We start from the raw sequence: 19,947 nt of genomic DNA on the forward strand, positions 1-19,947 counted from the left end.
CCAGCCGGGATTGGTCCATTTCTTGCTCTGACCTCATAAGGTGCCATTGTGATGGAATTGCAAACCACTCCTATAAAAAGGCCCTGACTGGGCCGAGGATTTTGTCCGTTATAGCCCAGGAAGCTGATTGTGGTGACCTGTGGACTTGGACTCCTTAGATAGGTTTTGCCATTTTTTTCATTTTTGTTTGTTTTCTTATTTTTTTTTCATTTTTTCTTTTATTTAATTTTTCTTTTTTTTCATATTTTATTTTATTTTTTATTTTATTTTTATTTTGTTATTTTCTTTTATTTAATTTAATTTTGTTTTTATTTTGTTTTATTTTTTGTTTTATTTTTCTTTTTGTTTTTCTTTTTTATTTTAGTTATTTATTTTTGTTTGTTATTTTGGAGTAGCGATGTCTAATGACTTTTCAGCCCCCTCCGACATCCAGGAGCACTGTATTGGAGACTATGTTCTCCAGTACAGGATTGGCCACGGAGCCTGTGCCAAGGTGTATTTGGCCTGGCACGTGCCCACGGGGACGGAGGTGGTTGTGAAAGCCATTAGTCCGAAGGGCTTCTCTCGATATTCTCGGGAAGTCTACTGCCTTAAAAGCCTCCAGCACCCAAATATCACAGAGCTCTTTGAGGTGATCGCCACCCCAGACGTGCTCTACCTGGTCATGGAGCACGTGCGGGAAGGGGACCTGCGTGAGCACCTGGAGAGCCACGGCCCGCTGAGCGAGCGGCAGGCCCGCGCCGCGTTCCGGCAGGTGGTGTCGGCGCTCCAGTACTGCCACCGGCGGGGCATCGCCCACAGGTCTGATTAGTCCACACCGTGTGCATGTTGTCAAACTGTCACTGCTGTAGATGGCCATAAGGCGGGGAGCGGGGAGCTGGGTGAGTCCCTTCCCTAGAAGCAGCCACTGTGGACAGTCTGGTGCCCACGTGTCCACACATGTCCTTCCACGCCCACAGGGACCTGAAGCCGGACAACATCCTGCTGGACGAGGACGGCGCCGTCAAGCTGGCCGACTTCGGCTTCGGGCGGAGGGTGAGCGACGACTCCAAACTGAGCACCTTCTGCGGCACCTTCTACTACATGGCCCCGGAGGTCCTGCGGCAGGAACCGTACGACGGCCGGAAAGCGGACGTCTGGAGCCTGGGCGTGACCCTGTACAGGACCGTGACGGGGACGGTGCCGTTCCAGGGGCAGAGCTTAGCGAAAATTAAGAGGCAGGTCCTGGCCGGGCAGTTCGAGGCCCCACCCCGCATGTCCAGGGAAGGAAAGCAGCTCCTCAGGTGGCTGCTGACTGTCGACCCCAGCCAGAGGCCGACCCTGGACGAGGTCATGCAGCACCCCTGGCTCAACAGGGGCCAGGAGGAACTGAGGCCCTACAGCGAGCCGCCCGGGGGGGACCTGGACCCCCAGGTCCTGGAAATGATGCAGACGCTCGGCTTCGAGCCAGACCAGGTAGAGCAGTCTGTAGGGGAGAGGAAATATGACAGGGAGATGGGCACTTACCTGATCCTGAGGATGATGGAGACCAAGATGCCAGGCCGAAAGGTGAAGGTAAGGCCCTACCGCTCCCCGGACAGCAGTGACATTTCCTCAAGCTACGAGGCGGCTCAGCCCTCTGATGGGGGGACTGAAGAGGGGTCTCAGCCATCTGATGGGGGGACTGAAGAGGGGTCTCAGCCATCTGATGGGGGGACTGAAGAGGGGTCTCAGCCATCTGATGGGGGGACTGAAGAGGGGTCTCAGCCCTCTGATGGGGGGACTGAAGAGGGGTCTCAGCCATCTGATGGGGGGACTGAAGAGGGGTCTCAGCCATCTGATGGGGGGACTGAAGAGGGGTCTCAGCCATCTGATGGGGGGACTGAAGAGGGGTTTCAGCCATCTGATGGGGGGGCTGAAGAGGGGTCTCAGCCATCTGATGGGGGGACTGAAGAGGGGTCTCAGCCATCTGATGGGGGGACTGAAGAGGGGTCTCAGCCATCTGATGGGGGGGCTGAAGAGGGGTCTCAGCCATCTGATGGGGGGGCTGAAGAGGGGTCTCAGCCATCTGATGGGGGGGCTGAAGAGTCTTCCATCCTCCCACACTACCTGTGGTTGAACGTGACCGGGCCCCCACCCAGCCTGGAATCCATGACCACCCCTCCCCCATTGGACTCCATCGAGTTCGGGACAGCTCCCCCCAGCCCAGACCTGCAGCTTGGCCCTGGGGGCTCCCCCCCGACCCACAGCCGCCTCCTCCACAGCAGCAGCAGCAGCAGCAGCAGCAGCAGCAGCAGCAGCAGCAGCATCAGGGGTGGAGCCCCAGAGGGAGCCGTCCCTGAAAGCTGCCGCCAAGCTGGGCAGCCTGAGGGCAGCACCCCCGCCTCTTCCTCTGCCCACAGCCAGGGCCGGCCGGGGTTGGCTAGAAGGGCCTTCCGAGCCTTCCTAAAATTCACGTGCTGTGGGTTACCCACCAGAAAGAGGCGTTCTAAAAGGAACAAAGTCCATCCAATGGAGATTGAGAACCGTTAAGGCAAGGGCCACAGTCAACTCGAAGGTGCGGAGCTCCAGGAAGGCCGGGCGCGTGGTGCTGGAGACAAGCCAGAGGTTGGAAGAACCAGCCGCGGGGAGAGCGGTGCCAGAACACCCGCTGCGTGTGCAGGTGAGAGGACTGGGTCCAGCCGACGAGGGAGGGTGCACACCGCGGAGGCGGCCTCTGCTCAGGACTCACATCAGGAGGGTTTGTGTTTTGTTTTTGTTTTTATGTCAAGTTTTATTAGTTACCAAAACAATGTGTACTATTATAAAACTGTAAATGCTGTAGATATCTATAAAGCAGGAAGTGAAAAGCTGGGGTAATTCCATTCTCTAGAAGCAACCACTGTTAATAGTTTGGTGCCCACATGTTCAAACATTTCTTTCAATGCTCTGCAAACATCATTTTTTAAATTATTTTTATTATAACAGATTTATGTTATTCATATTATCTTGCTAATTGCTTTGTTTTCTTCTTTTTTTTAATTTAATAAATCTTTATTGTATCCAGCAGCACCGTGGTCTTCGGAAGTACCTTGCCCAAAATGCCTGCTGAGCTGGGAAGACTGCGTGGCGCCCCCTGGAGGTCAAGAGGAGGGGCTGCCCTCCCTGTGGGCCCACCCCCCAGCCCCCACCTGACTGAAACGTCATAGACCGGACTTTTTCCTGGGTCACTTTCCTCCCCTGCTCCTTGGCTCCCATGTTTGTGGGGCTTCTTATTAAAGCATTTGTTCTCCCGCCCCCCCGGCAAAAGAAAATAAATAAATAAATAAAAGAAATCATTGCTTAATCCTATATTTAAGCCTATATTTTTTAACAATAGTTTTAGCTCTTACATTTAGCTCTCATAAATTTTTGTGTTAACTGAACATTTTAAATAATACGATATGGCATCTTTGAAAATCAGATTTCATCACTCACAGTGTATTGTCACTGTTAGGTTTTTTTGTTGCTATTTGTTTAGTGAATTTTATGAACAAATTCTGTAAAGCCTGTATTCCTTGTTGTGTGTGGTCACTGGATCCTCAGCTTGGTTAGCTAAGTGGTCAGCTAGTGACTGGATAAAGATTGCTCAAATGCCTGGAAGTAGTAAGTCCACCAGCTATTGTGGAGAGGCTTTGTGTGCCTGTTGAGGCACATCTTCAACCCTCAGGCACTTAACAACTCTTGTTAGCCTTTAGTTACTAGTACTGCTTCTGCAGAGCTACAAGGTCAGCCAGAGGTGAAAGATTAGGACCGTCTCTGGTCTTTCCTGAGTAGCACACATGCATGTGACCATCTAGATTCCCAGGAAGATGCTGGAGCTTCTCATTCTCCAGTTTTTACTTTTAAGTTATTCAGCTTTTTTAAAAATATGATTTTATTTATTTTAGATAGAGGGGAAGAGAGATAGAAGCTTCAATGAGAAAGAAACATTGATTGGGTGCCTCCTACACACCCCCTGTCCACAGCCTTGGCATGTGCCCTGACTGGAATCAAACCAGTCATTCAACCACTGAGCCACCCCAGCCAGGCTAAGTTTTTCAGCTTTAATTTTTTAAATTATCTTTTCCAATTGTTATTGCTGTCCCAGGAAGTTGCAGTTTTAAACAAGTGCTGCTGCTAACTTTCTACAAATGTCCCAGGACAAGGGCTATACACACTAAGCTAGTTTTGTCAGGTTTGTAAGGCTAATATGGACCTGCATGGAGTTTTGAAAAAAGTAATTTTGACCATCTTTTTACATACAGAAGCTATTAAATTTTTAGAGTCAATACCATCAATCTTTTCCAATATAATAGACAAAATTATATATTTACCTTTCTCTAGCTGTCTTGTAATGTCATGTTTATGAAATATGAATTTTGGGGGTAAAATAGGACAGGTTTAGGAAATATTAGAAGGAAATTAACGGGACCATGGAGAAAAGCACGGCTGCAGAGCAGCAGAAGGTATATTTCCATAGACTAGGGGAGCTGGAAAGCTGCAACAAGTATATTTCCACAGACTGAGGAAACTGGGAACAGCAAAAGGTCTATATTCACAAAATAAAGAGAAGGAAGCCATTCAGAAGGAGAGGGAGAAAGCCCAAAGGGAATAGGAAAACAATAGGGAAGGAGATGGGGTGGGGGGGAAACATCACAAGTGAGGTTCAACCTTTGAGCACAGGAGTTACTATAGTAACCAGTGTAAGGGAATAGTGACCAATCTGAGGGGATGTCAAGGCACCAGGATTGGCAGCCTTTATAAGCCATAGGGAAAAGGAACTCAGTGGGACCCTTTCCCCCTCCCCAAGTGGGAGTCCATTCTGTGGGACTCTTTCCCTCTCCCCATGTGGGAGTCTGTACTTGTTCTTCAGTAAATCTCCACCTTTGCTATACCACTTTCTGTCTGTGGATTCATTCTTCAATTCCGGCAGACAAAGAATCTGTGTTCCAGTCCAAAAATTCCGTATCATTTAGATTCATTATTTTGTAGTATTTTTTTCGAATTGTTAATCAACTCTCTGAGAACCCTTTTATGAAAAAAAAAATATTTCCTTTCCCTACTGACTTGAATTTCCACCTTTTTAAAATACACTTTTTGGGCTCTTTATTTCCTTACAGAGATCTGTTTGTCAATCTGTACATAGGTATAAAGCCATTTGTTATTGTAAACTTAAAATATTATAATATTGCACAACACAAATGCTCCCCTCCTTTACTTTCTGTTTTTCAAAATTTCTTGTGGTTTTTATCAATTTGCTATTACAGATAAATTTAAAACTTGCCTCCAAAGTAAAGTATGAGAATTATAATCTGTACTCTTTTGTAATTACATTAAACTTAAAAGTTAATTTAAGGAAATTGAAATTTTGTAATATTACATCAGCAAATACATGGGTATATTAATACCATTCCATTTATCCTCATTTATTTTATAGCACTCAGTGAAATTTTATAGGTTTTTTTCCTTCAAATAGATTGAAATTACTTTGCATATTTACCTTTAGGTAGTTTATATTTTATTATTATTGTGAATATCTTCTTTTTTGCTGTATAGATTCTAAGTATATTTCTATTATAAGTACAATTTTTTTTAATGTACATTTTGAACTTGATTATTTGTTCTTGATGGACATTTCTGTAATGTGCATATAATGATACTACTTATGTTCCTTTCCATAAGTGCACTCATTCTTCATAGCAATTTCATTTGTCAGAATTTCCAGAACAATATTAAATATCAGTGGTGTTAGTAAATCTTCTCCCTTATTCCTAACTTTAATAAGAATGTCCTTCTCATTTTACCTTCACAAATAGCATTGTCTCTTGGTTTGAGTTAGGTTTTTCCATATCAAATTAAGGGAAATTCCTTCTTTTGGAATCTATGATTTCAAGAATTATTAATGAATATTCACTTTTGGCTTTTGAAAATCTGTAGAAATTCTCATATTTTTTCTTCTTTTACATATTATATTAGATTTCCTGGGGTAAACATTTTTAATTGGTTTAATAAACTATTTGTTGATGGTGCATCACTCTTTAATACACCACTAGACTTAATAGATTTTATTTAGAATTATTACTTCTCACTATGAGTGAGATTGATTTGTAGGGTGTTGTTTTTTTTCAATGTCATTTTTGTTACATTTTGGTATCAGGAATAGGCTGGCCTTGAAAAACAATTGCAATGGTTTTCTTCCTTTGTTTTACCTCAGTTTACATACAATGGGAATTTTTATTAAAACTTGGAAAAAGTTACTTGGAATAAAACCCTGGGCTTAAAGTCTCTTTAAAAAAACAATTCTTTGACAGCATTTTGAATGTGTTCCTTATGTATTACTCCATTGGGTTTAGTCAATTTCAATTATTTGTATTTTCCAAGAATTTTTAATTGTTCCTCTTTAGTCAATTTTAAGTATTTATATTTTCCAAGAATCAGAGGAATCATAGGATGACCTCACTCCAGGATTATAACAACTATTTACCAAAAACTCCCATTTCTGAAGGGCTCCAAACATAAATAATTACCATATTTTCCGGCATATAAGACGACTTTTTAACCCAGGAAAATCTTCTCAAAAGTCTGGGGTCGTCTTATACACCGGAGGCCGTCTTATAGGGTGGGTGCTGAAACTTCCGAGCCGGACTGGAGAATCTGCGGTCACCGCATACGGTGGGGGGAGCTCAAAAACGGCTGCACTCCATTCATTTCAATGGAGCCGGACGGAGACTGCAAGTGTCTCCGGTCAGCTCCTTTTTGTGCCGCATACGGTCTCTGTCCGGCTCCATTGAAATGAATGGAGTGCGGCCGGGTGCTCGCCCGCATACGGCGGGGATGCGGCCGTGGCTGTTTTTGAGCTTCCTCCACTGTATGCGGCGACCATATGAAAGCAGCAAGGGCGGCGTTGTACAAGTACGGTAGAAGAAAATCCACTCACCAGGATTCGTGGAAAGAAGTGAATTAACACGGTCCCCGATGACAAGGTGAGGGGGCGCCTCACCTGGAAGGTGTAAGTGAAGGGCGGAGCAAGCTGCTGGCGTCTGGGACGCCCGGGGTATGGGAAAAAGAGATAGAGCGGCACTGTGCCCAGAAAAACACGCCTCTTTCACCTGTCTGGCCTGCCCTTGTATCCTATTACCGTACCTCCTCCTCTGCCTCTCCGATCTCACTCCTGAGGACTGCAGAGAAGCGGCATTGATAACTCGCCAGGGACTTGCCCGGCACTTGCTCTCTCTCTATTGTTTGTTATCTTCCTCCTCTCATCATCAGTTCCAGTTTGGTTGACAGCTTAGAAAACAAACAGCATGGCAGCTCCCATGGGTTTATTGTCTTATCCTTCCTTTCAGCTTTAGAGTGAATTAGGAAAAGTTTAATCCACTTGCACTGTTTTATGTTTACCTGTTTGATGACAAACAGCCTTGTGTTTATAAGTGACAGTTTTCCTGCTAAGTACCTGCATGTCATAAGCCAGGGGTCCTCAAACTTTTTAAACAGGGGCCAGTTCACTGTCCCTCAGAGAGAAGGAGGGGAGTCGGAGAGTGCGGCGCACATTCCACACATGCGCACTGCGGGCCTGGACGAGTTGGCTGCTAAGCAGGACAGGCAGCGGCGGGCGGATAAATGTCCTCGGCGGGCCGCATGTGGCCCGAGGGCCGTAGTTTGAGGACCCCTGGTCTAACTAGTCAAACTCTTATTTTTATTTTTTTAAAAAATATTTTATTGATTTTTTACAGAGAGGAAGAGAGAGGGATAGAGAGCTAGAAACATTGATGAGAGAGAAATATCGACCAGCTGCCTCCTGCACACCCCCCACTGGGGATGTGCCCGCAACCAAGGTACATGCCCCTGACCGAAATCCGCAGGCCTACGCTCTATCCACTGAGCCAAACCAGTTTCGGCTAGTCAAACTCTTAGAAACAGGAAGTAGGATGGTGGTTGCCAGGGACGGGCGCTGTCGCTCAATGGGTGTCAAGATTTGGTTTTGCAGGGTGAAGAGGTTCTAGAGAGCAGACGCCCAACGGTGTGCATGGAGTTACTGCTAATGTGCTATACACGTAATGTGGTTAAGATGGTAAATTTTATGTTATATATTTTTCACCACAATTAATAAAAGGCAATCCGTGGGAATGAAAAAAAAAATGTGCATGTGGGTTACACCTGGAGAGATTAGCCGGACTGAGCAGGCAGGACTCAGGTGGCTTCTTGCCTCACTTTGTGCAGAATTTTGAGGCTTTTACCTGCTTGTTTCAGAGACGAACCTTGTTATCAAATGCGGGGGCACCCCAGCGAGTCCCCCATGCTGTCCGAACCTGCGGCCCAGCGTGGGGCACGGCTGCCCCGGCCATGGTGTGTGCTGCTCCGCCGCCAGGCCAGGCTGCCCTGGGAGGAAGGCTAGGCGCCCAGGGCTGGCTCCCAGCCTGCGGTGCGGGCTTTGGTCTCCAGGCAGCAGGCAGACCCTGAAAGGGCAGGGCAGGGGCCGAGGTTCCCCGTGGTGATCAAACAGCCGAGGGGAGCCTTTCTCCTTCTCCCGCAGCCTCCTGCTTCTTAGCTATGAGACACCTGAGGGTCCCCTGCTCCTCAGCACAGCGCTGTGCAGCTCTGGGCATCTTCCCCCGGCCCATCTTGCCACCTGCGATGACTCTTCCTGGCTCTGCGAGGGGCCTCCGCACCTACTTTGTCACCCTCCTGCCTTCTGCTTTTCTCCGCGCCCCCCTTTCACCCGGGCCTGCCAGTCAGTTAGCACCTCCCGGAACAGAAGGCCTGGGACAGAAGGGGGCCCTGTCTGCTCCTCATCCCAGCTCCTGGGCCAGGCTGGACGACAAAGGAAGGCCATGCCCTCCCTCCCGTCTCCCTGTCCTCTTCCCACGGGACTCCCCGCTTTTCCCAGAAACCGGCCCCAGAGCTGGCTGCGGAGCATCCGAGAAGGACACTGTGCTCCCTCTCTCCTGCCTCCTGCTCCCTGCTTCCTGGGAGGACTCTGTGTTGGGTATGAGTTTTGTTTTTTTTTTGCTAGTAATGTTTAATGCCACTTTCTCACACTTTCCCCCTAACTCTCATTTCATATCACTTTTATTTTTATTTATTTTTTTAATGAATAATTTTTTAAAATACATTTCTTTATTGATTTCAGAGAGGAAAGGAGAGGGTGAGAGAGAGAGAGAAAGAGAGAGCAAAATATCAATGATGAGAGAGAATCATTGATCGGCTGCCTCCAGCACATCCCCTACTGGGGATTGAGCCCACAACTCAGGCATGTGCCCTTGGCCAGAATCGAACCCGGGACCCTTCAGTCCGCAGGCCAATGCTCTATCCACTGAGCCAAACCAGCTAGGGCCATATCACTTTTATAACAAAGGAAAATTAGCCTTGAAGATGTGACTATAACCTTGGGGTGGTGGTGGCGGGGGAAGATTTAAAAAAATCATGAGAATAGCCTGGCTGGCTTGGCTCAGTGTTTGAGCATCAACCTATGAACCAGGAGGTCACAGTTCAATTCCTGGTCAGGGCACATGCCGGGTTGTGGGCTCCATCCCCAGTGTGGGGTGTGCAGGAGGCGGCCGATCAATGATTCTCTCTCATCACTGATGATTCTATCTCTCTCTCCCTCTCCCTTCCTCTCTGAAATCAATAAAAAAAAATCAAATTAAAAAATTATGAGAATAGGAAGTGTTTGGTGTAGGAATGATTAGAATATAGAGAAAAGGGAAAGAGAGGGAAATAAACACTAACCATAAAAATGTGCCCCTCAGAGATATTCCAAGGTCAGCCTGGGTTTCCCAGAAAGAAGAGCCAGAGAGGAAGGAGTGAAGAACGGGGTGGGGGTGGGGTGGGGGCTGAGGCAGGGAAGGGGGAGCCCAGAGAAGGATGCACATTCTCTCTGGCCTCTGCTACCGGCAGCCGGGTGCCGATCCAACCTGACTGCTCCAGAGCCCCGAGCTGTACGAGATACAGGTCAGGACATCCCCACGACTGGGGATTTAGCCCACAACCTGGGCATGTGCCCTGAATGGGAATCGAACCAGTGACCTTTCAGTGCACGGGACGATGCTCAACAAACTGAGCCCATTGGCCAGGGCTGGTACAGCGTTTTGGGATACAAAATAACAACGGATCCTGCAGTTACTGTGAGGCGGCCCAGTACAGTGTTCTACGCAGGTGGTCTCATTTCATCCTCTAGTAACTCCAGGAGGAAGCACTGTTATGAGCCCCACTTTAGAGATTAGAAAACAGGGTCAGAGAGGCTGAATTCACCCAGAGGACCCAGTGAAAAAAGAGGCAGACCCAGGATCCAAGCCCAGGCTGTCTGACTCTAGTCCCACTCTTTGGTCTTCTTTGAAATCAGTGCACATTGGTCATTAAGGTTGGTTTGATTGAGGGACTCTCTGCTGCTCCCTCAGTTTAGCCTTCTGTGGTGTCAGCTGAATTTTAAGCCAGCCGACAACCCCCGAGCCATGTGCTTCTCAGCCCGCTTCCAGGGAAACCGGTGTAGAGGTTTCCCCCCACCATTCGAAGTCACCACCTGGTTGGCTCAGCCCAGACAGCCTGAGGAGGTATGAACTGTGAACAGGGGAAGGCGAGGGCTCAGTTTAAGAGAGGACCCACCCTATCAGAGGTGGCGTTGGACTTGGTAAGACTCCTGGCCCACAGGCGGTGAAGACTATGTACTCACTGCAACCAGGTCGCACCCAGGAGTAAGAACTACACCTCAGCTGTTCTGCCCAGAATTATCAACCAGATGAGTCACGCTTCCTCCCCTGAGATGGAATGAGTGAAAGGGGATGGAGAGAGACCAGGATCGTTTATTGACAATCTTTCCTCAAGGAAACTTGTGGTAGAGAAGAGGTATTCTCTCCTAACAGATATGTAGCATCTCCCAGTTATTTCCATCTACCCATCTATCCATCCATCCACACACCTACCATCCACTATCCATCCATCTATCCACTCACCTACTCATCCAACCATCTACCCATCTGTCTGTCTATCTTTCTCACAAAAGTGACTCATACTGTATATCCTGTTTGTACCTCCGTTATTCATCTAACAACATGCCATGACAATCACTCTATTTCAATAAATATTTCAAATCATTCCCATATTTCTCTGAGTAGCTAAATGGTATTTCATTATTTAATGTATTAAGTAATTTTCTATTTTTAATATCTAGGTACTTTCCAATTTTTCACCATTATAAATGTCATCCATATCTTTGCCCACATTCGTGATGATTTCCTTAGAATATATTTATAGAAGTGAGATTATTAATGTTAAAGTGATTATTGAGTCAAATAAATAAATATATATTTTTTAAAGAAATGAATATCTTAAGGTTTTCATGTGTTTCCCAAATTTCTTTGCAGCAATATTGTGTTAACTTATATTTTTACCAGTAGTATGTAAGAAAGTCTCTGGTCATTTTTAAAGTCTTATCTGATGGAAAAAACTTAGTTTTAATTTGTACTTCCTGATTAATAAAGTTGAATATTCCTTATATATTCATATAGTTATCATTCATTTTCCTGATTTTGTCCCTTTTACTTACTTTTCTGGTGGTGTGACTTTTTTAAATTGAGTAAAGAGGTCTATGTATGTTAAAGACATCAACCTATTGCTTGTCAAATATTCTACTTTCCCCATTTGTGGTGTATATTTTAATTTTATGTAATATCTTTAACCTACAAAATTAAAAAAAATCTTGTATATGGTCAGGTCTATCAGTTCTGTCCTTCATGGTTTCTTATCTTTGATAATGTGGCTGCAAGGCCCACAGTTTTTTAAGAAGAGGATATCAGATCTCTACAAAGCTCTAACCACGGGGCAATATGCTTTTTCTAAATACTTTGTACCTTTGCTCACCAAATAATTTCTCCTCCAGAGCTTTTACATTTTTATTCACCTTTGGCTGTGTGAAAGAATCCTGAAATCCATAAGTTAGCACTGACTATAAAAGCACGGTTTGCACAATTCTCCCTTTCACTTCTCTATATCCTTGATTTGAAACTGATCATCAACTGAGGATGTGATAGTTTAAATGTTCATTCTCCAATGAGGTATTGACTCAAACATCCTACACTCAAGCAGTTTATAAATTAACTAGAGGCCTGGTGCATGAAATTCGTGCATGGTGTGCACGTGTGTGTGTGTGTGTGTGTGTGTGTGTGTGTGTGTGTGTGTCCCTCAGCCCAGCCTGCACCCTCTCCAATCTGGGACCCCTCGAGGGATGTCCGACTGCCCATTTAGGCCCGATCTCACCGGGACTGCTGGCTCCCAACTGCTCGCCTGCCTGCCTGCCTGCCTGCCTGATTTCCCCTAACCGCTTCTGCCTGCCAGCCTGATCACCCCCTAACCACTCCCCTGCCAGCCTGATTGATGCCTAACTGCTCCCCTGCCAGCCTGTTTGCCCCTAACTGCCCTCCCCTGCTGGCCTAGTCACCCTAACTGCCCTCTCCTGCAGGCCTGATTGCCCCCAACTGCCCTCCCTTGCAGGCCTTGTCCCTCCCAACTGCCCTCGCCTGCCGGCCATCTTGTGGCAGCCATCTTTGACCAAATGGGGGTGGCCATCTTGTGTGTTGGAGTGATGGTCAATTTGCATATCACCTCTTTATTATATAGGATTTGTTCAACTACATCAAGATTCCATGATCCCTGCTCAGGGGAGAATTATGTGGCCAGATCCCAAGCTAGAAATGGCCAGGGCTATCATGAAGCTGTTTTCTCCTTTTCCTCACAGTTACCAGCACAAACCACACAGAGATCAGTGGGAACCAGGCAGTGGAAAGAGGGCAGTGGACACTTTGTTGAGGCTAATGGTTTCAGAAAACTGTCACTATTAACTCTGGCCCTCCTGCACATTAGTTACTACATTGTCACTGAGGCCTTCAAACTGGGTCCTGTGAAATATCCTTGGGATTCTGTCAGCGGTCTTTTCGTTTCTATTATGTGTTCAGGTTTCAGAGGTGGCTACTGTTCCCAGAATATCCTTCATCGTGCCTCTGCCCTCCACATGAAATCCCAGAGATGCCACCAGACTTAAGCCCTGGTGTACTAGAAGCCCTGAAGGTTCCCAAGGCAGGGGTGTTGTTCCAAAAGAGGTCAGGAATGCTATGTTTCTTTTGGGGGGTTCTCTCAATAGTGAGCTCAGAAAGCTACTGTGGGTGGCCTACTTTTACATAAACCTTGCTTACAAGCTTCCGTGGAGGAAGTTGACATTTATTTGTATATTTATTTTTAAGGAAGTTGTGCTATTTCCAGGTCTTGCTATAATGTACTTTACATCTTGCATAAAAGGCTCCTCTGTGGAACCTTCAGACTTGGCTTAGAGAAATCTGGGCATTTTCTCTTAATTGTTTAATAAAAAGCACAGCTCCACTGATAAGTGAATCAGAGCCACAGAACTGAGGACCACAAGGGGGTCTTCGGGGCTATCTAGGGCAGTCGCAGAGGGAGGGGTGGGGCAGATACCTTCAAGAAACATGAGGCTCCAAGTCCAGGTGAAGGCTAGAGCAAGACGTGGGGAGGGGATGATATGTATAATCCATGATGGTGCATGCACACGTGTATGTGTGTGTGTGTGTGTGTGTGTGTGTGTGTGTTTTGGGTGAATGTTGAATGTTTCCTATCCTGTTCAAGCTTCTTGAGGCCGCCTGTGTTCATGGACTTGCAGCTCCTTCTCTCTTCAAAGCTGGCAGAGTAGCATTTCAAATCTCTCTTCTCCGACCTCTGCTTCTGCTGTCACACTTCCATGTGCTTGTTTGCTCTCCAAGTATCATCTTTGACTTATTTCTCTTTTTAATTCTCTCACTTTTTGCCCCATGTATTTTGATGCTCTGTTGTTAGGTACATTTAACATTGTTATGTCTTCTTAGAAAGCTTACCCTCTTATCCTTTATATTGTGTTTATTTATGGTAAAAATCCTTGTTTTGAAGTCTGCTTTCTCCTGATATTAATATAGCCACTCTAGCTTTAAAAAAGTAACATTTGCACCCTGGCTGGTTGGAGTGTCATCCAGTATACAAAAAGTTGTGGGTTCAGTTCCTGGTCAGGGCACATACCTAAGTTGTGGGTCCAATTACCGGTCAGGGTGCATAGAGGATGCAACCTATCAATGTCTCTTTCTCACATCTCCCTCTTTCTTTCTCTCTTCCCCTTGTTAAAAATATATCCTTGGGTGAGGATGAAAAAAAAATCAACATTTGCATGGTATATATTTTCCTATCATTTTAACTTGAACCCAACTATATAATTACATTTTTAAAAGTTTTTTTTTTAATTTAAAATAGCATGTAGCTGGGTCTTTATAAAAAATCCAATCTGTTTATCTTTTAATTGGCATGGTTAAGCTATTTGTATTTTACATGATTGGCTTAAGGTTCACCATTTTCTTATTTGTTTTTCTCCTTTGTTTTTGTTCCAGCCGCTATCTATTCACATACTTTTTTCCTGCATCAATCTTTTTCTCCTTTTCTTTGGGGATTCCACTATAGTGAATTTTAGACTTTCTGACATTGTCTTGCAGGCTTCTGAGACATTAATAATTTTTTCCCCAGTCATGTTTTCCTCTGTTCTAGGAATGGACAATTTCTATTGATCTATCTGAAAGTCCCTAACTCTTTTCTATGTCATCTGCTATTAAGCCCATCCAATGAATTTTCTACTTCAGATATTATCTTTTTTAGATTTAAAATTTCCACATGGTTCTTTTAATGAAACATTTCTATTTCTCTGCTGACAGCATCTATCTTTTTATTCATTTCAATAGTATTTATCTTTACAGTTTGGAGAATGGCTGTAGATGCTTTAAAGTCATTATCTGATCATTCTAACACCTGAGTCATCTTGGTGCTGGCATCTGTTGATGGCCTTGTCCTTAAGAATTGGGCAGATTTTTCTGTTTTTCAAGATGAGAAATTTTGGGTTGTATCCTGGCCATTTTGAATGCTAAGCTGCATGATTCTGAGTCTTGCTAAAATCCTCTGGAGCATCTTGATTATTTTGTCTGCTTCAGCAGGCCATCAATCCCATTAGGTGCAGACCGGGAGTTCTTGCCCACAAAATGTGGGCTGAGAATCCAGTATCAGTTCCGTCTTCAACACTGTTGCTATAATCTTTGAGTCTTCCCTGCACATGCACCACTTAGAGATTAGTCTGGGGCTTGGCCAGGCCTCAAAGCCCTTGCTATGCTTCTTTGGGTCCATTCCACACACATGCAGCTCAGACCTGTATTGGTTCAGACATAGAATTAGGGGATCCATTTCTACAATTCTCTGTTCTCAGTGACTGCCCCCACACTCTTTAGCTTCCAGGACCTCCTCTTCCCTGCTCTTCTGGTCAGAAAGATGGAGTTCTCTCAGAGGTAATCCCCATTGCCCCCATTTTCTCATGCAGTTCTGAACAACTGAGGCTGTCCTCAGATTCAAAGTAGTAAGAGGAGAAGAAGAGGGATTCGCTCCACACTCTTTGGACCATAGGGATTTCTTCTCCTCTTGTGGTTTTAGGTATTTGTGTACCTCAAAAGCTGAGAGTGGCCTTAGGTTAGGCCTAAAAAAAAAAAAAAAAAGGTTATTTCTCCCACACTCTTAGGCTTACAGGGTTTTTTTTCCCCCTAGAAAATGGAGGTTTCTCTTGGAGTTTTGCTTTCCATGCTTGTTTCACAGTTCCACAGCGTGGACCCTATTCTGTCAGCATTGGAAGATAAAGAAGGAAAAACCCTGCCCCCAGGAAACGCATTGCTGTACCTGATGTTCTTTAAGTCTTGACTTCCCTCTCTGACTTGCCTGCTTTCTTTGACTTTTCAGATTCTGCAGGTCATTGCTTCTTGCATTTCATGCAGAATTTTACATGGTAACTAGTGGGAGAGGTAGGCCACGATGCTTTTACTCTACCCTGACTGGCACTGGCCATCACCACATTCTTTCGAGCCAATGATCTTCGCAGTCTGGAGTTTTTCCTCTTTAGTCAAGCAGAAAGGGGCTTATTCTTTTCCAGCTTTATTGAGATCTAATTGACATATAACAGTATGTAATTTTAAGGTGTACAATGTGATGATTTAATACACTTATATTTTGTGAAATGATTACCACAGTAGGGTTAGTTAACTCCTCCCTCACCTCACATAATTTCCATTTCTTTTTTTGTGGTGAAAACATTTAAAATCTACTCATTGCAATTTTCTTTTTTCTTCTTCTTTTTTTTGTATTTTTATTGATTTCAGAAAGGAAGGGAGAGGGAGAGAGAGATAGAAACATCAATGATGAGAGAGAATCATTGATCGGTTGCCTCCTGCATGCCCTCTACTGGGGATCAAGCCCGCAACCCAGGCATGTGCCCTTGACTGGAATTGAACCTGGGACTCTTCAGTCCGCAGGCCAACGCTCTATCCACTGAGCCAAACCAGCTAGGGCTCATTGCAATTTTCAAGTATATAATACATACCATATTATTAACTACTAGAGGCCTGGTGCATGAAGTTCGTGCATGGGGTGGGGGTGTCCCTCAGCTTGGCCTGCACCCTCAGCCCAGCCTGCACCCCTTGGACATCCCTCTCTCAATCCAGGACCACTGGCTCTTAACTGCTCACCTGCCTGATCTCCCCTAACCACTCTGTATGCCTGCCTGATTGCCCCTAACCGCCTCTGCCTACCTGCCTGATCACCCCTAACCGCTCTGCCTGCCTGCCTGCCTGTCTGATTGCCTCTAACCGCCTCTGCCTTGGCCCCACCACTGTGGCTTTGTCCGGAAGACATCCGGTCTATCAGGTCTAATTAGCATATTACCCTTTTATTAGTATAGATAATCACCATGCTATACATTAGATCATCAGAACTTTTTCATCTTATAAGTAGACTGACATCTCTCCATTTCTCCCACCACCTAACTCAGTGGTTCTCAACCTTTTTAATGCCGTGACCCTTTAATACAGTTCCTCATGTTGTGGTGACCCCCCAACCATAAAATTATTTTTGTTGCTACTTCATAACTGTAATTTTGCTACTGTTATGAATCGTAATGTAAATATCTGTGTTTTCTGATGGTCTTAGGCGACCCTACTAGCAGTTCTCAACCTGTGGGTCACTAGCACTCTTTTTCAATCCAAAAGTTCCCATGAATTGTGATGGAGAGAGCAATGTGGGGACTGTTACAAGTTTTGAGAGGAATAATTTCAAATCTTTTTTTGAATGGCCTTTGCTGACAGCTGTGCCATTGGCTATTCCCCAAAAGGTTCTGTTAAGGAAGAAGAAAACAGGTATTGAAGAATTTCCCTTTTTATTATTCCTGAGCCTTTAGCTTAAAGAGGGGGAACATTTGTATGCTGGTCACAGGCCCAGGCATATGGCAACTTTCTCAGGCACCCGTTTTCCAGCTGTTTGCACCCCCTGTAGAGGCCAGAATAAATGCGAGTAAATATAAAAAATTCTACAAACTCTGTTTAGAGTGTTAGTGAGTAGCCAAGGAGAATACTTGTTTAAACAAAATCAGTGCCAAGGGATATTTATACATATGTCATATTCTGCCCAGTGTGCATGTATTAATCTTGTAGTGGACGTAGTGAATTGGTATTAACCTGATTCGATGCCATACTCAGAGTTCCTTAGGCCTATTTTCCATTTGGAGTGAAATCAAGAAGATTAGGACATGAGCCCTGATCCCTTTTTGTTTTGTTTTTGTTCCGTATCTTAAAAAAGACAAACTCCTTGTGTTTTGAAGTGATGTCATTTTCTCTTTGGGAGAAGAATATAAGATTAGTATTTGTTCCTCACCTTTAAGCCTGGCTTTTGATTTAATTATCATGTAGAAGTAATCTTTTAGCAGGATGTTCTATCATAGCTTTAATGCCATTTCTGATTCTGCCTGAGAGGATAGGGCCTGAGTCTCCTCCAAGTGTTCAATTAGGACGACTTACAAGAACAAAGTGGGGGAAATGGCATTGGCTATCATACCAAAGCCATTTGTGCTATCAAATAATGACGTCTCTTTTCTAGAAACACATAATTATATTTGGAATTCATGATAACATTCTCCTGTATTTCAAAATCCAGGCCAAAAAACAGATAAAAATATCAGAGGAAAGAAAATGCTTTTGATGTGTCACAATTCATTTATTTTCCAACTTGTAATTCTTTGTCTTACGTATGTGAATGAGCACTTATCAAAACATAAGAAGGTTATTATTCAAATATTCCATTCTGAACATTTGTCCAAATGTAGTTTAATGTGCCCTATTAGCATGAGGAATGTTGAGAAATGATCCCAAATAGACTTCAGGAGGTGATTAGAAACTAAATTAGGGTTTATTTCTAAGTTTTTAAAATATTTATTTAAGTTATGAAAATAACACATGAACAGATACTTAATGTTAAAAAGCAAACAACACATTCTTAAATACTTAATAGCATTGGGTCAAAAATCCCTCTTATGGAAGAAAACTGGGAATGTATCTTTTCATGGCTAATATCCTTAATTTAGCATTTTTTTACAATAATATTGCAGCCGCCCATTAAAATATATAATTCATTATTTAGGAGTCTCTTTAAAATAGTTTGCATTTTGGCTTGCTCTCTTTAGTAAGAGGGAGATTTATAATGCATTCTTCTAAAGTGTAGCACTTATTTTCTTCCCATTAACTTGTCTGTTTTTATGCTTTGCTTTGTTGAACTAATCATTGTGGTGCTTTTTTATTTCCATGGGCCTTATCTTCCTAGCAAAATGTAAGCTCCTTGAGTTAGTGTAAATCTACATCCTATATTTTTGTGTCCTATATAACTCAGAGGGTATCATACACAGTAGATGCTCAATAAATACTTTTCCATATGAGAAATGCAGATTAGCATTCGGTTAGTTCAGATATGCTACACAGGGGCGAAGCCTCAGATGATGCTTTTGGGGAGAGTTGGTGGTGGTATAAATCTTTGCCATCTCGTGGTTCACTTGTGGTTTGACAACTTCTTTGGAGAGAACTTAAAAATCTCCATTAATTTAAAGTGCTAATTTACACTTTCAAGTCAAGGTTTCATTTTATGAAGACTTTATTTGGTGAAGGGAAAACTAAATTTGAATATTTAGATTTGAACGAGGGGGTAAAAGACCAAGTTGCTATTTCTTTTATGCTTCTCTTCTCTATCTCATTCTGCCTTAGGCACACACAGCCATTTATGCAGGATGGCTTCACCATTTTCCCCTCTTCTGACCAAAGGCACTGAATACTAGGGTGAAATGGAAAGCAGATTGGTTGACTACAGTGACAGGGTAGTTTATTCACAGCCCAGGCACTTCTCAGTTATTCTCAAGCATTCGTCTATTCATTCTTCCAACAAGCATGTCATTGATCACCTGTTATATGGCAGGAGCTGTGCATGTGCAGCCCTTGAATTATAGTGGGGACAAGACAAGCATACCCTGACCTTCAGGGGCGTGTCTTGTTGGACTTTGTCAAGATCCTAAATACACTCCTTTGCAGATAGGATGTGACCTGCTTCGAGTCTGGTGTTGTCAGAGGAAAACCCGGACCTCTTCAGACTGATTTACAGAGTAATTGTTTTATTCTTCACTTGACTTACACAGGCTTAATTCAGGTTATGTAAATAAATATAACATCAGATTAGCTTTTCCATTCTAAGGAGAAATGCTTTAATGTTATTAAAAATAAATTCCAATAAAATAGAAAGTTACGTATAAATTATACTCCCCATGTGAGAGTTTCTAGGAATTATAGTTTCCTGGAACTACTAAGTAACCTACAAATGACTGATTTTTCCATTTTCAATGGAAGCGGATACTGTGTTGAGAGTGTCCTGTGGAATGAATGAATGAAACAGGAATATTTGACTTGTTAGAAACAGCAGAAAATGGGACCCTGATTTCAAGGATGAATCCATATAGCTTGGCAGAAGTCCTTGATAGCTCTCCTGCTGTGTTATTTTGGGTAACATGATGGAGAAAGCAATGAAGATGAAATTTCTAGGAAGTAACCC

The 19,947-nt window shown here is 44.0% G+C and overlaps 1 protein-coding gene across 1 annotated transcript; it reads left to right on the forward strand.

The window, feature by feature from the left end:
• Positions 1-397: 397 nt before the first annotated feature.
• On the forward strand, positions 398-15,735 carry LOC307111640 (serine/threonine-protein kinase MARK1-like; the record flags this gene model as incomplete). The annotated part of the gene is made up of 3 exons (XM_079791632.1): positions 398-801; positions 960-1,554; positions 15,586-15,735. The coding sequence occupies 3 exons, from the start codon at positions 398-400 to the stop codon at positions 15,733-15,735; spliced, it is 1,149 nt and encodes a 382-aa protein (XP_079647758.1).
• Positions 15,736-19,947: the final 4,212 nt, after the last annotated feature.

This window comes from Cnephaeus nilssonii (assembly GCF_951640355.1).
Source record: "Cnephaeus nilssonii genome assembly, chromosome: 15".
NCBI lineage: Eukaryota > Metazoa > Chordata > Mammalia > Chiroptera > Vespertilionidae > Cnephaeus > Cnephaeus nilssonii.